The sequence below is a fragment of the Catharus ustulatus genome, chromosome 4 (assembly GCF_009819885.2).
Source record: "Catharus ustulatus isolate bCatUst1 chromosome 4, bCatUst1.pri.v2, whole genome shotgun sequence".
Taxonomy (NCBI): Eukaryota; Metazoa; Chordata; class Aves; order Passeriformes; family Turdidae; genus Catharus; species Catharus ustulatus.
The window spans coordinates 24,178,340-24,198,978 of NC_046224.1; the positions used below are offsets into that span (position 1 = coordinate 24,178,340).

A 20,639-nucleotide genomic window follows, 5' to 3' on the forward strand; every position below is an offset into this window, starting at 1 on the left:
CCGCGGCGGCGGGGGCGGGCCGCGCTCCCTCACGGCGCTGCCCCCGGCGGGAGGCGGGAAGGAGGCGGTGCGGCCGGGGCGAAACCGCCTGAGGGGGCGGGAGCGGCGCCTCAGGCGGTTCCCGCCTCCTTCCCTCCCTCCCTCCCTCCCTCCCTCCCTCCCTCCCTCCCTCCCTCCCTCCCTCCCTCCTTCCCTCCCTCACGCCCCGCTCCCGCCCCCTCGCGCGCGCGCCGGCGAAAACGTTGCGCAGGTTCTAAAGCGGCGGCGGGGGCGCGGCCGCGCGCGAGGGGGCGTGTGAGGGGCAGCGGCGGGGAACGGCCGCCACCGGCACCGCTCGGCCCGCCCGCTCGCTCGCCCGCCCGCCCGCCGCATGGAGCTGTCGGCCATCGGCGAGCAGGTGTTCGCCGTGGAAAGCATCCGCAAGAAGCGCGTGCGGAAGGTGGGCAGCGGCGGAGCGGAGCGGAGCGGGGCGGGGCGGGGGGAGCGCACCGGGACACCCCCCGCCCCTCCCGCCGCGCACCGGGAGCGGGGAGGCGTGGTGGGCGCCGTCCCCCGGTCCCCGTCCCCTCACAGCCGCGGGGGGCTCCGGCACCTGTCCCAGGCTGCGGGCGGGGACACACGTGTTGCCCGTGAGGTGGTGCGGGGCCGAGGGGGGGCTGTCGCTGCTGGGGTCGGCCCGTCTGCAGGATGAGGGCTGGTGACAGCAAACGGGAAAGCCCGAACCGGAGAGGGTTTGGGAAAGCTCCCGTGACTCAGTTTCCCCAGCCGTGGATGCGCTCCCGTCCCCGCAGAGTGTTGCAAGGATTAACCTGTAAACACTCAGCGTGTAGAGATCCTCCGGTGGAAAGTTCCTTATAGGGCAGTGTTTTCCAACCTTGGGAAGCTGATGAGCCCCCCAGGAGGAAAATGAAACTTGTTCTCAGCCTCAAGTACCCGAGTGCTTTCCTTACTCTGCCCCCCTGTGAAGGTGTCTGTGGCTGCAGCGGTGGCTCCTGGAGAGCGGTCGTCCTGCATGTACAAAGGCCTTTGCCGTGCTTTGGCAAGTGCTTAACAAACCCCGCAGTAGTAACATTAAATATTTTGATAGTTGTTCACATTGCTTGCAGAGCCCTTGGATGCAGTTTCCAATCACTACACTTATTTTTAAATCTTGTACTTGGAGTGGAAAAAAAAAAAGATAGCTCTGAACTTCGGCTGTGAGCTGCTGATTACTTGGGTCAAAAGGATGAGTGCCTGTGATGGATGGAACAGTGTTTGAGCAGAGCACGTAGCAAGTGGAAAAGAACATGCCAGAGACGCTTCATAGGTTCTGATATACTGTTTCTTTGCTCTGCTTAAAAAAAAAAAATTCATCTGACATTTGCTCCTGGCATACATCTCCTTCCTGCATTTATGTGTGCTGACTTCTTGTAGGTTTGCTGTGGATGTGTGAATGGTTTGGTCTTGCTCTCTGTTGGCTTTTAGTGCTCTGCCTGCAAGCCTTCTGCAAAGCCATGCTCCAAACTGATGGTGGTTCAAGCATGCATAAACACCCCTGTGTGCCCAATTTTTGGAGAAAAAGGTATAGCAAGTGTAATTGAGTGGGGAAGTCGCTGTGTTTTGAAGATAAAGTGATGGGAAACAAGTGCTTTGGTTGCAGAGTTCAGTCTGTTGATTGGTTGCATCTCATACTGTAGTCTATATTTTGTTCCATAGTTCACCTATTTTCTTCTGCCTTTTTCCACCCTCAGGGTAAAGTAGAATACCTGGTGAAGTGGAAAGGATGGCCCCCAAAGTAAGTTGTGTTTACTTGTCTGTTTCTTCTTTAATATTCTGTAATAGCTTGCCCTGTGTCTCTGCAATTGAGCATTTCATTCATAATGGGTAATGGCTCGTCCCTCATTTCAACAACAATAAACAAAACCAAAGAGCCACAAACCAAACCCAAATGTGTTTGTGAATTGGCAGCTAAGGAATACAAATTGCATGCCAGTCTATTTTGACTGGTTTTTGCCCCCACTGAAATATTTCATTGAGATACTTTCTAGATACAAATGTTTTTAAATTCCTTATGAGTTCAACAAAGAACCCAGATTCTTCTGAACTTGGAATGGCTCCTGCTTTTCTGAGTCACCACCAAGAGGACCCCACTTTATTTTTAGAGCTGTCTGCAGTCTTTTAAAATAGAAAACGTGTTGATGGTCTTGCCTTCCTCTCTTACTGCTCCCCCTCTGCCATTCACTAACAGAAAGGGGCATTGTTTCAGATTTATTGATTGTAGCCAAATGCAGGTGATCTTTGTCCCTTGAAAATTACCGCCATGCCTTCGTTTCCTTGTCTGAAACCTCCTGTTATTTTGAGTGCCTTTTCTGCTTTTGCTTTGGTTGCTCCACTGCAAAAAGGAAGAAAAGTTTGGGGTTTTTATGGCATTGCTGTGCACTGTTTACAGACACTTCACTCATTAAAATGCAGCTGCTTCTGAAGAAGAGCGATTTCTCTGTGCTTAAGCAGTCAGTGAAATGCTTTGAGATTAAAAGGATTAGGTAGCTGGAGAATATTACTATGTCAGCTAGCAGTCTAGTAGAACAGCCTCCTGGCCAACCCATATGGGCCCTGTGTTTGCTTTTCTGTTTGTGCCTGTGTGTGTACATACACAATGTGCGTGGGTACAGCAGTGTTACACACGCAGTTGCTCTGCGTGTTGCTAAGCAAAGGGAGCTGCTTGTTACGGGCTCATCCTCGCAGCTGCAAAGTGGGGCCCGCCAGGATGGTCCTGTCAGGCTGTGCCTCGCGTCCAAGAAGCTGAAATGTGTTCTTGGGTGCCTAATTGTTGTGCCTAATCCTTATGATTATAGGCCATGTGTGGACATAGGCAGCTTCCCCTCTCTGGTGGTCATGGTGGGAGAAGGTGACTTTATTCTTCAGTTCTGCTGTCAGAGTGCAACCTTATGCACTTGTTGAGCACCAGCTGCCTGAGTGTGGGTCACTTCTTGGACTGCTTCAGCTTCAAATAGCCAAGTCTTACTTCATCACTGATAGAGGGTGGGAAATGCATTTGGAGCCTGCAAGGCCTCATCCCCTCTTGGCCAGAATACTGATGTTTATCCCGTTCTTTCAACAAATGCATTAAAGTCCTTCTCTTGTAAAGTCCCTTGCCAAGAAGGTGGGCTGAGGCATGGCATAATGTTTCTTGGACATAGCAGGCCTTATTCTTAACTGCTGCTTTTCCTTGTCCTGTGCCTTGGAACGCTGGGGGAGACAGAAACACTTTGGGGAATTTAAAGCACAGTTTCCCTGGGTGCAAGGTGATGTCAGGGTTCTCTTACTTTGATACATGGCATTTCCAAGCATTTTCCCTCTTCCCCCAAGCTCCATATCAGAAGACTGTTGATTTTTTTTTCCTTCCTCCTGCCTGCCTCCACTTTAATTGTTGCCTCAGTCGTTTGAATTGCTTAAACTCAAGATGCTCAAAGCATTGGGGTCACTTTCATCCCACTACCAGTCTCTGTTCCTTGTTTCTAAACATACATCTGCCCGTGATGGCATGCAGCACCACAAGCTGTTGGTATCTTTGTGTCTGTTTCCTCATCCCACATCTTTCCCTTCTTTAATTACCAACCTTGTTGCATTACTCTTTGTAATCTCTGTGCCTATTATCCCATCATTCCTGTTGGAAGTATCATGGAAGGGAATAAGGATCAGTCAGTAGTTTACTGCTTTCACATGCAATTCATATTTTGCTTTCCCCCCACCTCTTCTTAATAAAAAATTCTTATTCGTGCCCTACACCTCAGATTTCTGGATTGCACTGCTGGAGTCAGGGAATGGAGGAGTGACGATCTGATTCTAGCTACAAGCTTGTTTACAACTTGTGTTGGAGTTAAAAGGAGGGGGAAGAGGAGGAGTAGAAGGAGGGGGAAGGAAGATCATATGATCTGTGTCTTCCAGAGTGCCTGCTCTCTGCAGTTTGCTGCAGCCTGGGCTGTGTGTACCCATATATAAAGCTCTGTGTGCGCGCGCGCGTGGCAAACTCAACCATGTTTTTTTTTATATGCAGTGTTTTGCCACTGCAGCGAAGCCAGAATCTGAACTGCAGAGAGGAAGGCAACACCCACCAGGGTGGGTTTTTTTTAAGCAAATCCCTTTTCTTCTCCTGCCTATGAAAAGCAATCCAATGACTTTTTTCCCCCCTTGTGGTGTTATTTTTCTTAAATTTGTAGGATGAGTGCCAGAATCCCTGCAGCTGGGAGGCAACCTTCCTCTTTTCAAACAGTATCTTGGCTTTGACAGCTCACAGTCAGGTTGCTGCAGGAGGCATGAGCAAAGGAGGGGGGGAGAGGGAGGGATCAGCTGGTTATGAAGACATGTCTGTTCTTAACTCTCTGATGTACGGTGCACCTTGGGATATCTGAATGTCATATTTTTCTTTCTCCCTTTTGTAAAAGAATTGTATTTTCATTTCTCGACCCACCCTTCAGTAATGTTCCTGTATTACAGTACCTTTATTCTCTCTAATGGAGAGATAAAAGGGAAAAGCATTCCCAAACCACCTCTCTTGTGTACCCCGGGTATCCTATGCCCTCACTTGCAGTCTGTGCTTCATCCAGAAATGTAAACACCCTGAAATGCTTTCTTGCTGTTTAAAGGCATTGATACAAATGCACCCTTATGCACCTGCATGTGACTCCTCTCTGCTCCTCCTCCCCAGGGTCTGGGAGGAGCTCTGCCTCCCGGCCTGGATCTCACATTTCAGGAAAATTAGGGTTCTGAGGTGTTTGAGGATTCAGATTTGCTTTCTTGCCTTAGAGTTTGCATGGGAGAGACACGACACCCACCTTTTCTGGGCAAGCATGACCCCTAAGAACTAAACATGCCCCAAGGACCACTTCGTGATTATTTCAGCTTCCACAGTAAGGAAGCATTCTGGCTGCTTCTCCCTAGGGTTTAGTGCATCTGTACACTTCGGGAACCAGTTTGGGAGTTGCCTGCTAGGTGGGTTCAGTCCTGAGCATCTGCTTCCTGTCACAGCTGTCTGGCTGTGGAGGAGGGAGCTGGGGCAGTGTTCCCAAGCTGCTTTGGGAGCATGAAGCATGTTCACAGCAGTGTTGGTGGCCCTGCCCGCAGTGCAGTTGGGGCACTTTGTATCGACGAGCTCCGCTCGATAGGAACAACCTGTAGGGGGAGCCGAGCAGGAGGAGGAGGGGTTGGCAAGTGGCCATCAGCTTGCCCCAGGGCCCAGCTCCCAACATGTTTGGTTGAACGGCATCAGTGGAAAAAATTAAGTTCTTAAATGAATCCTTTCAGCTTCAGTGATTAGAAGTAATTAATAATGCAGGTGAGAAAGCGTACTTACTCTTCAAGCACTCTAAATTAAGAGAGACCTATTTTTCAGAAAGATGTGTCAGACCATTGCCTGATTGTTCCGTGGGGTTTGTGGGATTTGAGGGAGTGCTGCAGATGAGACCTGTGTAGGCACGGACTTAAAAACAGTTTGTGAGTGTCTGCACAGGCTTTGCACGCAGTGTGGAGGGGGCCCTGGGGAGGAAAGTCTTCCCTGTTTTCATACAAAGAGCCGCTTGATGCTTGGCCCTGCCTGTTTTGGGAAGGGGAGGTGGTTTCTGTGGGAAGCTGGGAAGGGAATGGCTGGGATTCCTCAGAGCTCTTGCCATGTTGTGGCAGGCCCCACCGACCCTTGTGAAGACAGTATCCAGGGCTGCAGCACACTGGTAGCAGGCCTGCAGAGAGAATGTTTCATTAAAATATTGTTTACTTTTTATTCCTTATGTTTTTCTTCAGATACAGCACATGGGAGCCAGAGGATCATATCTTGGACCCTCGCCTGGTAGTGGCTTATGAAGAAAAGTAAGGGCACATGTTCTTTCTCTCCCTGGATGCAGCAAAAGAAATAGTGTCTTTATTTCATTATACACATAAAGTTCCCCTGTTGTCCCCACTTCACTTAAACACGAAATGTATAGCAATGAATCCTGCTTGATTTTTGGTGTTGATTGAGATTGAGAAGACAGGGTTAAAGCAGCTTAGATTGGCACTGTTCAGGAAATGAGGCCAAGAACAGGCAGCACTGAGCCAGAGAACAATCAGATTCAGGTTCTAATCAGGTCCAGAGCTGGACTGATGTGAGGTGGGAAGTTTCTCTAACCCATCCTTGATTAGCTGTGTCAGAGAAATTCTCCTATTGCAAGGTTTTCACTCCTAGAGGAAGCAGTTCTGGGATGTTTTCCAAGCTCACACTGGTCACCATTGGGTTTTGTTGAAGGAAATTGAGGGAGCTATGCTGCAAATTGTTGAAGTCCCAGCTAGGTTTTATGCTGTGGTATTTAGTACTCAGTTTGATTTGTATTCCTCTTTCACAGGGAAGAGAGAGACCGTGCATCAGGGTACAGGAAAAGAGGTCCCAAACCAAAGCGCCTCCTACTGCAGGTAGCCTCTTGCTCTTCTGTGTATTTCTAACTCCTTAGCTGCTGTGCTGCTCCCCTGCTCTCAGTGAGGTGGAAACTGTCTGTGCTTGCTGTTGCATGGACAAAAGTGGAGATAACAAGTTAACACAATAGCATGGAATCATGAAATCAGTGTTTAGGCAGATAGCTTTAACCTTTTAGCTGAAGAGCTAGCTAACCTGTATTTAAAAAAGCAAAACAAAATAAAACAACAACTCTTTTTCTCTGAACTAGGATTTTATAAAGTGTGGGCCTGCATAGTTGCAGGATACCTGGTTTGGATGTTCTTTTAATTTCACATTGAGCTTGGACTTTCCATCAAGTCAAAGGTAGCCCATAGTTGGAAGCGGCGTTTCAGCCTGCTTTTACTGTTGCCAAGCAAAACAGCCGATCCTAGGAAGCAGATCTTAGGAAGAGCTTAGAAGGCAGTTGAAGAGGGGAGAGAAATGGTGTTGTTGAAGCAGCACACCTTATCCTAGCTCATCTAGATGTTCAGAGACTGAACAAAGAATATCTTCCTGGTTCCCAGTGGGGAGCCCTGACTGCATGATCAGATGTCTGCTCTGACCCTTGCTGCGTTGGTGTCTTGGCAGCGGCTGTATGGCATGGACTTGAGGAGTGCTCACAAGGGAAAGGAGAAGCTCTGCTTCTCTCTTGCACGGAGGTTTGGAGGAGGAGACAGTAGCCTGCCAGGGGCCAAGACAGGGCAGGCAGAGTTCCCCGAGAAGACTGGGGGTGCAGTCCTGCCATTCTCTCTCCGGAAGCAACGCAAAAACCAGAAGTACCTACGACTGTCAAGGAAGAAGTTCCCGCGCATGGCGAGTCTGGAGAACCGAAACTGCAGGCATGAGTTCTTCCTGAATGATGCAGTGGGCCTGGAGGCCAGGCAGAGCCCTGAGGACTGGGAGGCCACGCAGCACACCAGCAAAGAAGGTAAGGCCAGTCACCCTTTGATGAAGTTCTGGGGCATGTGACAGATGTTCTGCCTCCTTCCTCCTTGATTACATCCTCTTGGGATTGTGGTTTAGGTCAGGTCTTCAGGGCAGCTTTTGCTGGCCCATATTATGTCCCTCTTATTTGCAGGTTTCTTTCTTGTTTGAAGAGCACAGATAATTTGGTTTTTTTGGTCCTGTTGCTTCTCTGTAGTCTTACATCCCTGATGCCCCTCCCTGTGTTAGAAAACATGCAGAAGATACAAGTTTTTCCTCTCTTAAAATTTCCTCCCAGCAGAGATGAGAGAGAGATGAACTCTACCTCTCTCTACATTATCCACACGTGCACAGCCTGCTGCTTGGCTCAAAGGACTTTGGCTGGCAGTGGACAAGCTTGGACAGCAGCAGTCCTCTCATAGTACTGCTTTAAGAAGCATACAGGAATGCTGCTAGGAACTCACAATGTACTCCCTGCCCCCTCCTTCCCTTTCTTCTTCACTCCCCTCTACAGCCTCTTGCTATTGAACTATGCAAGAAGGGGAGAGAGATGAAGTGAGGATGGTAACTCCTGCCTGATCCCACTGAGTAGGCAGCATGAGTGTAGGCATGGGAGATGTCCAAGCACATTTGGCATTTTGGGGAAGGATACCAGCATCTTGTGCAGGAGGGCTGTGGGATGTGTGTGTTGCTCTCAGTTACCAGGGAAACTCTATCCCTGCATTATTAGAGCTTCTGAAGGCGTATCTTTCCTGAGGAGTGGAAAACTGGGGCTTGTGCTGCTTGTAGTAACTAAGGGAATCCTGTTACTCCTTGCTAGGAGTAGCTGTTAGCCAGGCTGGATTAGGCAGGATCTGAGGGAGAGGGCTGTGTTCTGGAAATCAGTGCTATTCCCTCCTTTCTGAGAGAGACTAGAATGGTGCTCACAATCCAGGGAGGCAGCAATGGAAGTAGCACGGAGGAACCCAGTATTACATCCTGGCAAGTGAGGAAATGTGTGGGGCTATTCTCCCCAGAAGTCTGGGACATGACACTAAACCACTTGGCGATCAGAAGAGTGAGTGGCAGAATTGTAAAACTGTTTTTGTTCTCCCCTTGCCACACAGCCTGTGTGGAATCCCAGTTACTGTTAGGGGGAGTTGGACTCTTCCTGGGGGGAAAGTAGACACCTCAGTGTTTGAGACAGAAGCCAAGAAATACACTCTTAAGGGGTTCTTGTTCTTTGCCCAGGTTGGGACAACAAGGTATATACCTTGTTGTATAGGTAGAGTGACAGGGAGAAGGTGTGTTTTCCTTTCTCTCTTTACATGGCAGTCTCTGGGAGCTGTGAGGAAGTGAGCCTTTGGGTAGCAGAGGGGCTGATAATTATTCTTACAGTGAGAAAGTGTAGAGGTGCTTGTGTTTCTTGTATGGAGCTGTCTGGGAGCAAAGGAGGCATATGAGAAAAGGAGAGTAGCTTCTCCATGAAGCACTACTGAGGGATTTTTGAGAAATCACACCCAGCCTACGTTGCAGGTGCAGTACAAGGCAGACCCTCCATTTTGGTTCCCTTTGGCTCCTCTAGGAGTATCTGAAGAGTGTGTGTAAGAGATTTTAATTTTTGCCTTTTCAGAAGGGCAGGGCATTTAGAAGACAGTGAGCTCAAACCAGGGTGAGTGTGCTTTGCCGACACAGAACCAAATTAGGGGCTGAGGGTATGGGGGAACTGTGGATGGTTAGATGAACTCAGTGGTTTTACAGGGTCTTTTGACCTCTGCATAGACTGCTATGATACCATTGTGTATCTGAGCACCTGATCCTCCATTTTACCTTAGCCTCTGAGGGTAGGGCTTACACGTTTTCTTTCTTGCTCTGTATGTGCAGATTCACTACAGGCTGATTTCACCTACGGTTTTCAGAAAGGAGATCCTTTTTCCATCCTTCTCCCCTTCCTCTTTTCTTCTCTCTCACCTTCTCTGTTTCCCTAATATGCTCTTATGTGCCTTTGTTTCTGCAGCAGATGTGGATGCCAGTCTCCCTTGGATCCCCACTGTGCCCCCCAGCGAAGTGACAGTGACAGACATCACGGCAAACTCCATTACCGTCACTTTCAGAGAAGCACAAGTGGCTGAGGGCTTCTTTCGAGACCGGAGTGCACAGTTCTGAATCTCTGTTTGCAGTGCTCCCCAGAATCAGTGCTTTTAGGGTGGGGCTAGGGAAGGGTTACGTTATCCCTTGAGAGAAAAAAAAAATCCAAAATGTCTCCTCTAAAATGTTTACAGAGACCTTTTTTTTCCCTCCTTTTTCCCCTTTCAGATACGCAAAAAAGGGCAGTATAGGGGGTATGTGTTTGTCGTTGCTTTGTCCAGCTGAAAAACTGACAACCCTTTCCCTGGCAAAGACTCCCCTCCTTGATGTGAAAGCAGCAAGCTGAACAATTCGCCTTTTATCCTGTTAAGTGGCGGCAGCTGCATTTGTGGGGAGAGGGCATGTGGAGGTGGAAAGAGAGCTGGATCTCTAGCCTGCCGCCTTGTTCTGCAATTGATATCCCTCAGATAAAGATACATCTCTGTACATTGCTCTTCCCACCTTCCTCCTCCCTCTCTTCCTGCAGCAGTGAGAGGCGATGGATCCTACCTGTGTAGATAACTCCAGCCTGTTAAGACTTTCTCTCCAGTGCTGTTTTCCCTGTGGCCTGTTGTCAGGACTTCAGAAGCGTATTTGCCTGTCTGTGGTAAGTCAGTCTTTGCAGCATGGGTTCGTATAGACAGCAGAGCTTTATCCCTTTGATTGTTGATCATGCAGAAAGGCTGAAATGCATCTCTGAAATCCAAACTGGCAACATAAATTCAATTTGCCCTCATTAAAAGCTCAGAAAGCCAGCATATTGAGATACACCATCCTGTATATGCTAAACAGGATTCCCAGGCTTGGCTCTGCTGCGTGAGGAATGTGTTATGGAACGTGGGGTCTTCTTACCCTTTGCCAAATTCAGTATTAATAACAAATCCTGCCCTGAATCTGTGGTAATAAGTTGGTTGAAAACTGACTCCTCTCCCCTGGGAGAAGGGACTAGTAGGACAACTGAAGCATTGCCTGGCACTGCAGAGATATCCAAGATACTGGCACAGGCCCAGGACAGGGGAATTGGACAGAACTGAGCTAGAAATGGACCTTGATTAGCAGCAAATTCTGTTCTTGGATCCAACAGAGAGATCCAAAATAAACAACATGTGGGGAAGGCATGTATTAGATTTGAGGAGGGGAAAAATTCCTAATTCTCAGCAATGAGAATTCTTGGATTGTGCTGCCTGAGTGATACTCTTCCACGACTCCAGTATCCTCACAGTATCTGTGATCCTGTACTACTTTACTGATAGGAACTTCCCCTTGGAAGGCTTAAAAATCTTTGCCAAGGAAACTGGTCTGCATTTCAATAGACCCGCCTGATCTTGCACTTAAAAATGCCTTGTGCTGGACCGCCTGTAACACTTTGAGGTTTTTGAAGAATTGCTGTATTTTTGGTTGTTAGTTTAGCATAGCATCTGTTCTTGCACATGCATGTTCTCTTCCATTTTTTAAAGCAAATTTAATTTAAATAACGTAATTTTAAAATATAGACCTTTTCCAATGGAAAGCAAGAAAAGTAAGGTAGTCTGAAGTGGGAACTGTGGGACAGAGTGCTGCAGGGTAACATTGCCTGCTGTCATGATTACTGTCCTCAAATTCTGTTTCCTTGCTCCACCCCACCTGAAGCATCTCTTATCTGCTGTATTTATTCAAAATGAAGCTGTGAGCCTTCTTAGCTCGGAGATAAAGACACCTGTGGAAATCCTCAGTGTGTTTGTTTGAGGGGCTTGGCTCCTGGCCTGCAGAATTTGGGAGCTCTAGACATCTACTTATTATAAAGTGCTTGGACTACCACTGTGGGGTTTTACTAGAAGCAGTTTTTACCTCATTTAGGATATGTCAGCTCAGTGCAGATTTAGGATTTCTCCTTCCATCTCAGAGCTGTTGGAGCAGGTCTGTCTTTTATGCCATCAGAACAGTTTCAGGATCGCTAGGAAGATCTTGAATTTCTGGGTTGACCTTTTGTCTCTCAAAGGAGTAAGATGGGAGTTTTATTATGGAGAAATCTGAGAGGGTGAGAAGTGGAAGCTGGGGGGGAGTTATGTGGTGGGAGGAAGAGTGAGTGGAAAAGAAGCTTGCAATAGCTAGCAAGGGCAAGCTGATGAGGTAAGCGTGCAGGCGCAGGATGTTTGTTGAACGTGGGTGTCCAGAGCGAGGCTTCTGTGTCTGGAGTTGCACCCTTTTTTGCAGGATGTGGGGTCAGACAGCGTTGTTACCATCACCCACACACCCCCTCTTCCTGACATCTGCCAAATATGCTGAATACCTGTATCTCTCTTCTGTTGTGACCAGTGGACACACCAAGTCCACTCTTGTGGGTTGAAGCAGTAGTGATGGTTGCAGAAGCGTAGTTTTTTAGCTTATTTTAAAAAAAAAGTCTTGAACTGCAGCTCATCCTGCTAAATCTTCATGGCATTTATAGGATCTGCTTTCTTTATTCTAATGCAGCAACTGCTGCCTTTGTCATGTCTTCATTCAGTGTACAAATGCACCAAAAAAATGTTCCTATTTACTAAGTTCCTGGCTTTGGCTGACATTGGAAGGAGTATCAATCCTGCAGCAGGAAAGAACTTGTCCTAATGAACTAGATTTCCATCGTCTGCTTTTCTCTCCACTCTCCAGCTGACACTTCTCAACACTTTGTTTTGGCATTTTTCTTTAAACATATTTTCTTTCTCTTGCAGTGGAGTTTTCAAAGACCTGTTGTGGTCTTTCAAAGAGGATCCACCCACAGCTTCATATCTTAATCACTTTTTTGGATCAGGCTATCTAGTGTTCTGCTGGTGACTAATGATCTTGCTACACGAAGCGTGGAACAAATACCTGGCTGCCATGATGCTTTGTGTCAATGAGGAGCTAACCATAGTAGGGTTAAGACACAACAAGCTGCATGTGCGTGGGTTTGGAGGGGAGGGTGTGAAGAGGAGTTTGTGGTAGGAAACTAAGCAGTTACTTTGTTGGTGTGGACTCTTTTCTTGACATTCATGAATTCTTGTTTATCTCAAAAAACTTTTCGAGAGTATTCTTCTCCTGATCTTTTTAAAATGTGGCTCTGTTCCACGTTGTCTGCTGACATATCACTGTAAACTTCCTTGGTGGAGCTGGTCTTCAGGGACTTTAAAATTAGCTTTATTCCACCTCTGCAGGTGTAGAGAGGGTTTTACTAGTGATGGAAAGACAGGTTGTCTGGGTTTGTGTCTTCTCCCCAATACTGTCCATCTGCCAGTTCAACCCAAAACCTGGCAATTGAATTGGGACCTCCTGTGCTAACATATCATGAAAATCAGATGCTGTGTTTGGATCTTTGTTAAGCATTCCGTTTGATTAGAAGAGCCAGAATAGCATCCAGCTAAAGCTGAGTTTAATAATTCTATTTGAAGCACAAGCCGAGAATAGAAATGGGCTAACTCTCCCATACCTTGTTTGGCTCCATGGCTGTAAACAAGAAAAATAAACTTCAGCCAGTGGAAATTACCGAACTGTACACAAGAAACAACCTTCTCGGAGGACTGCTCTAATAGTCATTCTTAGAACTGTTTCCATGTGAAAATTTACCAGCAATGTTGGGAGACAGAAGTGTTTATTTTATAGATCTTGCAGTGAATTCATTGTATATGTGATAGACCTGAGGGACTTCATGGGACTGGAAAGCCTTTTTTTGTTAACACTGTGTTTTTAAAAAAGATCCATATGGAAAGGACTGCCTCTGTTCCTGGATGTTATAAACTAGATGTTTTTGCTCTGATATACAAGTCATGCCTTGGAACAGCAAGTTTTAACACGTAAATAGTGGCATTAAGTAGCCTCCTGCATGCTCCTTATTGTCTTGCTTTGCTTGGGGGCCCTTCTGCTTGTGAAGTCAGGCTAAGGTGATTTTTTTCTCTTTTTCTTTTTTTTTTTTTCCAAGAAAGATCAGGATATTATTGTGAGAACACCCAAAAGCAGTTCCATTTGCCAAAATAAGCCCAAATTTGTTAGTGAATTGACTCTTGTTTATGTCAGAGCTCAGACATAGAGAAGCTTATTGAGAAATGAATGGCTTTTTTTGTTATTAGTGTTGTGAAACTGTCCAGAATTGTTCTTCTGGTGTTTTGTGACTGGATGTATAAAATTGTTTGTTCACCTCACAGGGGGCCGTTGGTCCCAGTACTGTTTTGTGCTGTACGCCAGCTAGTGCTGCTTGATGGTTTCACTGGAATGGAGAAGGGAGGCCTCACACAGGTCAGAAAATAGGCAGGGTAGCTCAGGCAAGTCCCTCCATGGTAGCCACAACAGAGGCCGGGGTGCGGAAGACAGTGGGGGCTGCCAGCCACATCTGTGTATTAAGCAAAGCAAAGTCTACCACCACCTCTCCACCTCTTCCTCTCCTCTCAAGCTTTGAGCTTTTGTTTTCAGAAGTAGGGAAAGTACAAAAACCTCCTTTTCTAAAGCTAATTGGTATCTACCCATCTTTTGTTCCTCCCTGGCTTACCTGCAGCTTAGGCAGAAGAGGGCAGTGGGCCTTTCTGGGAAAATAATAGGGACATATACTGGTCAGGGAAGGGAGGGACAGAATTGCCTCGGAGTACTCTCACTAGGTGGCTGAGGAGGGGCCTTTGGGTGAGCTGGCAGCTGAGAGAGAAGGTGTGTTACAGACGAAGAACTTGTAGTGAAACTGATCTCTTGCATCTGTGAGTGGAGTTCTGAATGGGCCTGCAGAGAGGCCAGTGCTGCATTTATGTATCAGTATTCTGCCATTGGGGAATGCAAGGGAGATGTGTATGTTAACAGTTTGCATAGGATAATTTTTACATGAAAATGTGTGGCATTGGAGCACATTGCTTTTGCCATGCCTGTTGTAAAGGTTGGGCATGATAAACTTGTTTTGAGATAATAGCTTATGATCAACAGGTGACATTGTCCTGTGGCTGAACTTACTGTTCTCACAGAGAAAGTGTGAACTTCTGCCTGTAAAACCACCTGGATTCCATACACAAAGGTGGTCAAGATAGGAAGGCTTATAAAACAGCCCCAGGACAATTGGAAGGAGAGAGAAGCAATCACTTAAAATGGAATTCAGACCCTTCAAATCCTTTCCTGTAACTAGCACTTGCTGAAGAGATGACCCCTTTTTCTCTTCCACCTCTTTCTCTTTTCCCTGTAACTTTTTGAAATGCAGGGAGCAGGCGGGAGATGATCCCTAATTAACTGGGAGTGGTAGAGTTGCAGGGCTCCATGGGAGCATTTGGGGCTGCTGTGGATTGCTACAAAGTTGGGATGGGGTAGAATTGCTAAGACTGTTGGGAGCCTCCATCACAGCTTATCTCATTACTGGGGTAGCAAAGTTTTGGCTGGGAGGGGAATTTTGGAGGAGGTGAAAAACCTTTTTTTATTATTATTGTTGGTTTTTAACCAGAAAATGTAGTGTCAGCACAAAGAAGCTTTTTGCAAATCTGTCAAAATGTTAAGCAGCTTTTTTTTGCTTTTAAATCTGAAGTATGTTTTGAAGCACTTTGGAAATGCAAAGCACTAGGAGTGCTAAGTACTCCTTATCGTCTGTCTAGAAGTGGCATTTGAAAAGCAAAAGATGTATCTGTTTCAGGCCGCTGGCTGCTCCTTATCATTTTTCCAGAGCTGCCATCCAGCCCTTTGCCTCCCTCCTATGGGGGAGAGTATACTCCACCATGCCAAGAGCAGAGGGTTCCCTAAGAGAGGAGTCCTGCTAAATCTGCTCCACTGGCCTTTGGGGCACAGGCTGGCTTCCTCCCCACCTCCTTTGATGGCGGAAAGGGAAAAATGAAGTTGAGTTTCAGTTTGAGTGGTCCTAGTCTGGAACTATAACCATTTCTTCCAGCTCCGGAGACATCTTTATAGAGTTTCCTGTCTGAAAAATTGCACCTTATTAGCTTAATTGCGGAACGAGGAGATGTCTGTCCTTCTGCAGGGGGTGGGGAGAGGAAGGAGGGTGAACCAGAAGCTGTCTTCAGTAGCTGCTGGATTTTTCCACAGGCCGCTTCCTCACCTCATCTCCAGAACAGCAACAAAAGAATTAAAATAATTTAGATGAAGCTTTTGTTCTGTGTATCTCAAGAACCTTCTGAGCAGGCTAAGGGCAGAGAACCCTTTTCCCTCACCTAGTCAGCTCTACCGCATGGGGGTCAGCACCCCAGTTCTCTCGCTGGGTTTTCAGCACCAACCTTTTCCCTCAGCATATGCACATCGTTAGAATGCTTTTGCACACTCATCTAATTTGGTGTGCTCCCTTTCTGTTGCAGGGGGAGGATGGGAGACAATGGGGTCAGTTAGAGGGGAGGGTCCCTGATTATTTTTGTTGCTGTCTCTTCAGTTGTTGCTGTTGTTCCCATCAGCACGCTAGAGCATTGGAGTCTTTGCACACAGAAAGCTTCCTTTTGCACAGAATGAGCTTCTAGCTTTTGTACAGACTAATTGAATGTATTTGGGGAGGGGGGAAATAGGGAGTAAACCAATTCCAAACAAACAAATCAGAGTATAATGCCTTTTCTGAGCGAGTATGTGCTGTAAAAGGAGATTGTAATAGCAAAGGGAGGGCAGGCTCAAGTATAATTTGACACAAAGTGTGGTTTTATTTTTGTACTGATATGGACAAGAGACTGTACAGCATCTATTTATTTAGATGATTTATGTGGTAAATGTTGCAAACAAAATTATTAAAATATTAAATATGAGAACTGACATTTACCTCATGGTATGTTTGTGTGGTCGTTTACCCTCCCTTGCTTTAATTCTACAGCTGAATTATTTTCCAACAGTCACATCTATTAGTGTATAAACATGCAGTGCAGCTGGAAAAAGAATGGAAAACATGCACGTGTGCGTGAAGAAGATCAGTAAAGAATGATTGACGAAGAATGAAAAAGGCTGTTTGTGACATTACTCATTACTTTGTTTGGAGGAGGTCAAGTTTTCATTAATTTTTAACCTACTGGGTAAGTTAGAGCTGCCCAGGGGTGACCTGGGATGGCTGGTCTTTGATGGATTATAATCTGAAGAGGAAAACACCAATGGCACGGTGGCTGTTGTTCTGGGTTTAGGGAGTTCTCTACATCCTTGCACAAGGCTGCAGTGCCAGGACAGCTCTGCCAGCACCAGGAGAGTGCTGATGTGTCCCACATCCTGCATCTCATTGGAATGGAGAAAGTCTGAGGTGAGGCCTGGGCTGCCAGGCATGCTCTGCAGTACTTGCCAGCAGCACTCCTCCAAGCCAACACTTCCAATGGTTTGGTCTCTTCCAGGGATCTCTTCAGGAGAACAGCTGCTCCTGGGTACAGTTTGGCCCCTGATTCACCTGAGGATTTAGCCAAGGAGCCTGAGTCCTGAAACTGCTGATACTCCATGGAGTAAATGCCAAATGTCATTTAGTCCACTTGAGTGCCTGCTCCCTCAAGGTGTGTCCTACTCCATTCCCTGTGGAGGGGGAGGCCAGGTGTTTATCAAGGTACCTGGGCAAGAGAATGGGGCTGTCTGAGATACCCCTAGTACATGTAATGTGGGGTCGAACCCTGCACCTGAATGCAGCTATGGCATCAATCACAAAAGCACGTGGAGCAAAAGCAGAGGGGTATGGTGTGCATTTTCTGAGTCAGTCATGGCTCAAGGCAGCATGGCTAGGTCTTGCCTGTGTTACCAAAGTGCTGTCAGCATGCTTGCCTTGAGCCAGGGAAGCTGGAGTTGAGTGATGGCATCAGAGCAGGACTCCAGCCAGCCGCTTACTTTCTGGCAGCAGCTAGTGAGTCAGGTGAAGTTGTAAGAAACTGCAGTGCAGAGTTACGGGAAAGCCTGCTCTGGAGATTGTGTCTTCCTACCTCTGCCAATGCTGCAGAGGCTGGCTGGTACCAGAAACAGCTTGTCCTTTTGCATGCATGTGTTGGCTGGATTAAAGGTTAATCTGGGCAGTCCTCTTTTTTTAATAATCTGTTGCTATGCTGCCTCTCTGATCCATTGCCTTGCACAGCTCTCCCCATCAGATGCCTGAGAACCAGGGCACTTGGTGAAAGGGGAAACCACAAGGGTTGAGCAGTTCGGTGTTCTCTGAGAAGCACAGACTGAAAAGCAGTCTGTGTGACCCCTGTGATGGCAGTCACTTCCTGTCTGTTCAGTGCCACGTAACTTCCCTGCTCTTCACAGCATTTTGCTTGCCAAGTGACTGCTTTTGAAACAAGAATGCAAGAAATCTAGGGGACTTGTGTATTCATCCTGAGCCAGCGGCTGCCTGGACAGCTGGGCCTGCTTTGGGAACTCCTAGGCAGGTCTCAGGGATATCATAGCATCCCACCTGTGTAGGCACAGCACCAACCCTGTGGGCCTTCTCTCTCTGCTGCATCAAAAAGTTATTGGGCTGGAGGGCTGGTTGTTCTGGCCACTGCTGAGCCACCCATACCTGATGCACAAGGTCAGCTCTGAGGGACCTGCCTTTGCTTGTGTGCATTTCAGAGCTGCAGCAGGGAAATCCCAGCACACATTCACCTGGATGCCCATAGTGCCAAGGATTTGCTTGGAAACATATATGGCATTGGCTTGAGGGGCTGGGCTGTGTGGAGCTGTTTTCAGCATAGGTGAGGGACTGACTGCTTGCTTTCCAAAATCTGCTGCTTCTAACAGTGACCTCACCGAGTGAAGAGCAGCAGTCAGTCGATGAACCCTTGGAGCTGTTCTCCTGGAGATAAGTGCTGTTACTCCTGCCAGGCCCACAAAAACTGAGCTTGGAGGCAGCTCCTGACTTTGAGCAGGTGGGTTTCCCATTATCAAGTTTCAAAAACACATGAAAATATTCTCACACCTGCTGCTGTCCCCCTGTGCCACTATACCACTCACTGGGGGTTTTGATGTGAAAGATCTTGTTGCTCTCCCTAATCTTACTGCTTCCAGGCACTGACTTCCTGGTGCTAGTAAGAAATGCTACGGCACCACAGTTTTGCAGGCAGCGAGTTGCAAGAAAAATATTTTATTTCAGTGTCTGTAGTGAACAATAGCTTTTCAGGGAGGGCTGACTTCCCAGGTGGGTTGGCTTTTTTTTAAAGTGTTTTACTAGAAACGTGAATGAAACAAAGGAAATGCCCAACAATGCCCGGAACCGCTGGATATTCTGCTACTATTGCTTTGTGAGAGTAAAAGTTAGATGAAAGTGTTAGGCCATACCTGTGCAACGGCAGCTCGCAGTGATTTGAGCAGTGGCTGTGGCTGGAAAGAAGGTTGTGCTGACAGGTGGAAGGAGAAAATAACTAGAAAGAGGGCGTGGAGCTCTCTGAAAAGCTACTGCCCCTTCTGCTCCATGGATTATGGTGCCTTTTGCTCCTGTCCTGAGCTGGGGTGTGCTATTTGTGACCCACACATCTGTTTTGGGACAAGGCCAGTCTTGGTTGCTGCACAAGTGTTTGTGTAGCCTATAAAAACTTTTCATCCTTTTGATTTAAAGGTGCCTGCTTTTGAGAGTGGATGATGTTGCTACTTGAACTCTCAGTTGCTTGACACTCAGCTACAAATGTAAAAGCAGTTGTTTAAACAAAGTGAACAGTAACAAACGCTAATTTAAACGTGGATGGTGTTAATGAACACTTAATGTGCAAAGTTTAAAAAGTGAAAAGCAAAATACAATGGGTGCGATGGACTTGTTCTTTTGAAGTTACATTCAAGCCCATGAAGAACTGAGATTTTAAAAAGTGGTGCCTTTTTATAGGGGGGAAAAGGGGCAGTCCAGAAGGGCTTGACCCACTCTAGGTGAGAGTCTTGGGCTTTTGTTCTTGCCTGGCCTGTGATGCCGAACACCTGAGAAAGGGCTTCTTAGAGCCTATTCTGGAAGTGAGGGGTATGACCTAAATGCAGAATTATCAGTGATGAAGCATGCTGTGGTTCAGTCCCTGACTGCAGAAACACGTCATTCTCCGAACTGTTCACATGTCCTGAGCCAGGGTCTGTGTGATTGTCTCCACCAGCATTCAGCAACCTCTTCATTAACCCCACTTCAAACGAGGACGTGGCAGTGGGGAGCACATCCTCTCCCGCGTCACTTTTCCTCTGGGCAGAGAGCTTGTGTTGGCTGCAATATTTCAGCTGCTGAGGTGAAAAAGAATAAAACACTCTGACAGATCTTGCCTGAATCACAGGCAGTGAGGAAAACGTTCATTGTCCAACCTGCCTGCCTTGACTTTGGGAAATCCATCCCTGCTAGCAGTGATATTATGGCCATAACGTTGCAGTTTCCAGAATTCCCTCCTCCTGGGTGAAACCCCTGAGCAAGAAGTGGAAAGGGAATGTGAGTGCAAATGGAGCAAGGGTTAACAAGGGCCATAGGGCCTGTGAGGGGTCCCTGCCAGCCCAGCTGAGGAGCAGGCAGCAGAGGGATTCCAGGGCTCCGCAGGCACCTGGCAGGTCACGGTAGGTTTAGAAAGAGCAGCAAATGCAGGATAACCATTGCCTCATCACAGCTCCCACTTTTCCCAGAGGGTATCTGAAACGCACAGCCTCCTCACCCAAGAACCAGATGAGAAGCAGGTAAGGTCCTCCAAGTGAGGGAGGACCCTGAGTTCCACACTAAAGCAGCTGCAGAGCTGTGAGCTTCCATTTTGAATCACAATGATTTTTGACTACGATTTTTGTCTTTCTAGCACCTGCAAGAGAGTGTAAAGTATGCTGCAAATTAATTAGAGGTTTGCAGTTACAGTCAGGGCAGGGAATTCCTCTAAGTGACTTAACATTTTTCTGGTTTCCTTACAGGTTTATGTACATGGTTGGCCCATTTACCTCGCAGTACCTCACACTGGCTCAAAAATTGTACCTTATACTGGCACATACTCATACCAGCTAAACGGAATAAAACAGAAAAAGGAAAGAAAATATTTAAGCGCTTTTATTGCTCATTTTTGTCTTGGTACGTGCTTCAAGGCTGCCAGCTTCCCCGCTGGCGAGAGGGGTGACGGTGCATCTGCAGCGGGAGAAGAGGCTGCCGCCATTGTTTTAAGTAAAAAAAGGCCCCGTTCGGGCGGGAAGGGGCAATCCCGCCGCCATGCCGGGGATCGGCGCGGGCGGGATTCGCTTCCCTTCCCTTCGCTCCTCTCCCCGCTGCGCGGCCGCCCCACGGGGCTGGGGATGCGGGCCCCCCACGCCCCGCCCGAGACGCGGCCCCTTTAAGGGCCTTTAACCGCGGGGG

The 20,639-nt window shown here is 47.4% G+C and overlaps 1 protein-coding gene across 8 annotated transcripts; it reads left to right on the forward strand.

The window, feature by feature from the left end:
* Positions 1–250: 250 nt before the first annotated feature.
* On the forward strand, positions 251–20,328 carry CBX7 (chromobox 7). Of its 8 annotated transcripts, XR_006162959.1 has the most exons (11): positions 315–439; positions 1,731–1,774; positions 5,776–5,841; positions 6,354–6,420; positions 7,031–7,370; positions 9,363–10,079; positions 16,227–16,422; positions 16,528–16,640; positions 16,729–16,881; positions 18,095–18,222; positions 20,207–20,328. XR_006162959.1 is itself a non-coding variant. In XM_033057421.1 (6 exons), the coding sequence occupies exons 1-6, from the start codon at positions 371–373 to the stop codon at positions 9,509–9,511; spliced, it is 735 nt and encodes a 244-aa protein (XP_032913312.1). In that variant the 5' UTR covers positions 251–370; the 3' UTR covers positions 9,512–16,174. The 8 variants fall into 8 exon arrangements, 2 of the variants coding, with proteins under 2 accessions (XP_032913312.1, XP_032913313.1); XR_006162960.1 differs by having other exon boundaries at positions 16,227–16,640; positions 16,729–16,931; XR_006162957.1 differs by having other exon boundaries at positions 16,227–16,640.
* Positions 20,329–20,639: the final 311 nt, after the last annotated feature.

What these genes read in the sequence shown, in the direction of transcription:
- CBX7 (XM_033057421.1), top strand. Translation starts at nt 371, where the DNA reads ATGGAGCTGTCGGCCATCGGCGAGCAGGTGTTCGCCGTGGAAAGCATC. An exon ending in TGGAAAGGATGGCCCCCAAA is followed by an intron (nt 1,775 to 5,775) that starts GTAAGTTGTGTT and finishes GTTTTTCTTCAG; the next exon opens with ATACAGCACATGGGAGCCAG. An exon ending in CAAAGCGCCTCCTACTGCAG is followed by an intron (nt 6,421 to 7,030) that starts GTAGCCTCTTGC and finishes GTGTCTTGGCAG; the next exon opens with CGGCTGTATGGCATGGACTT.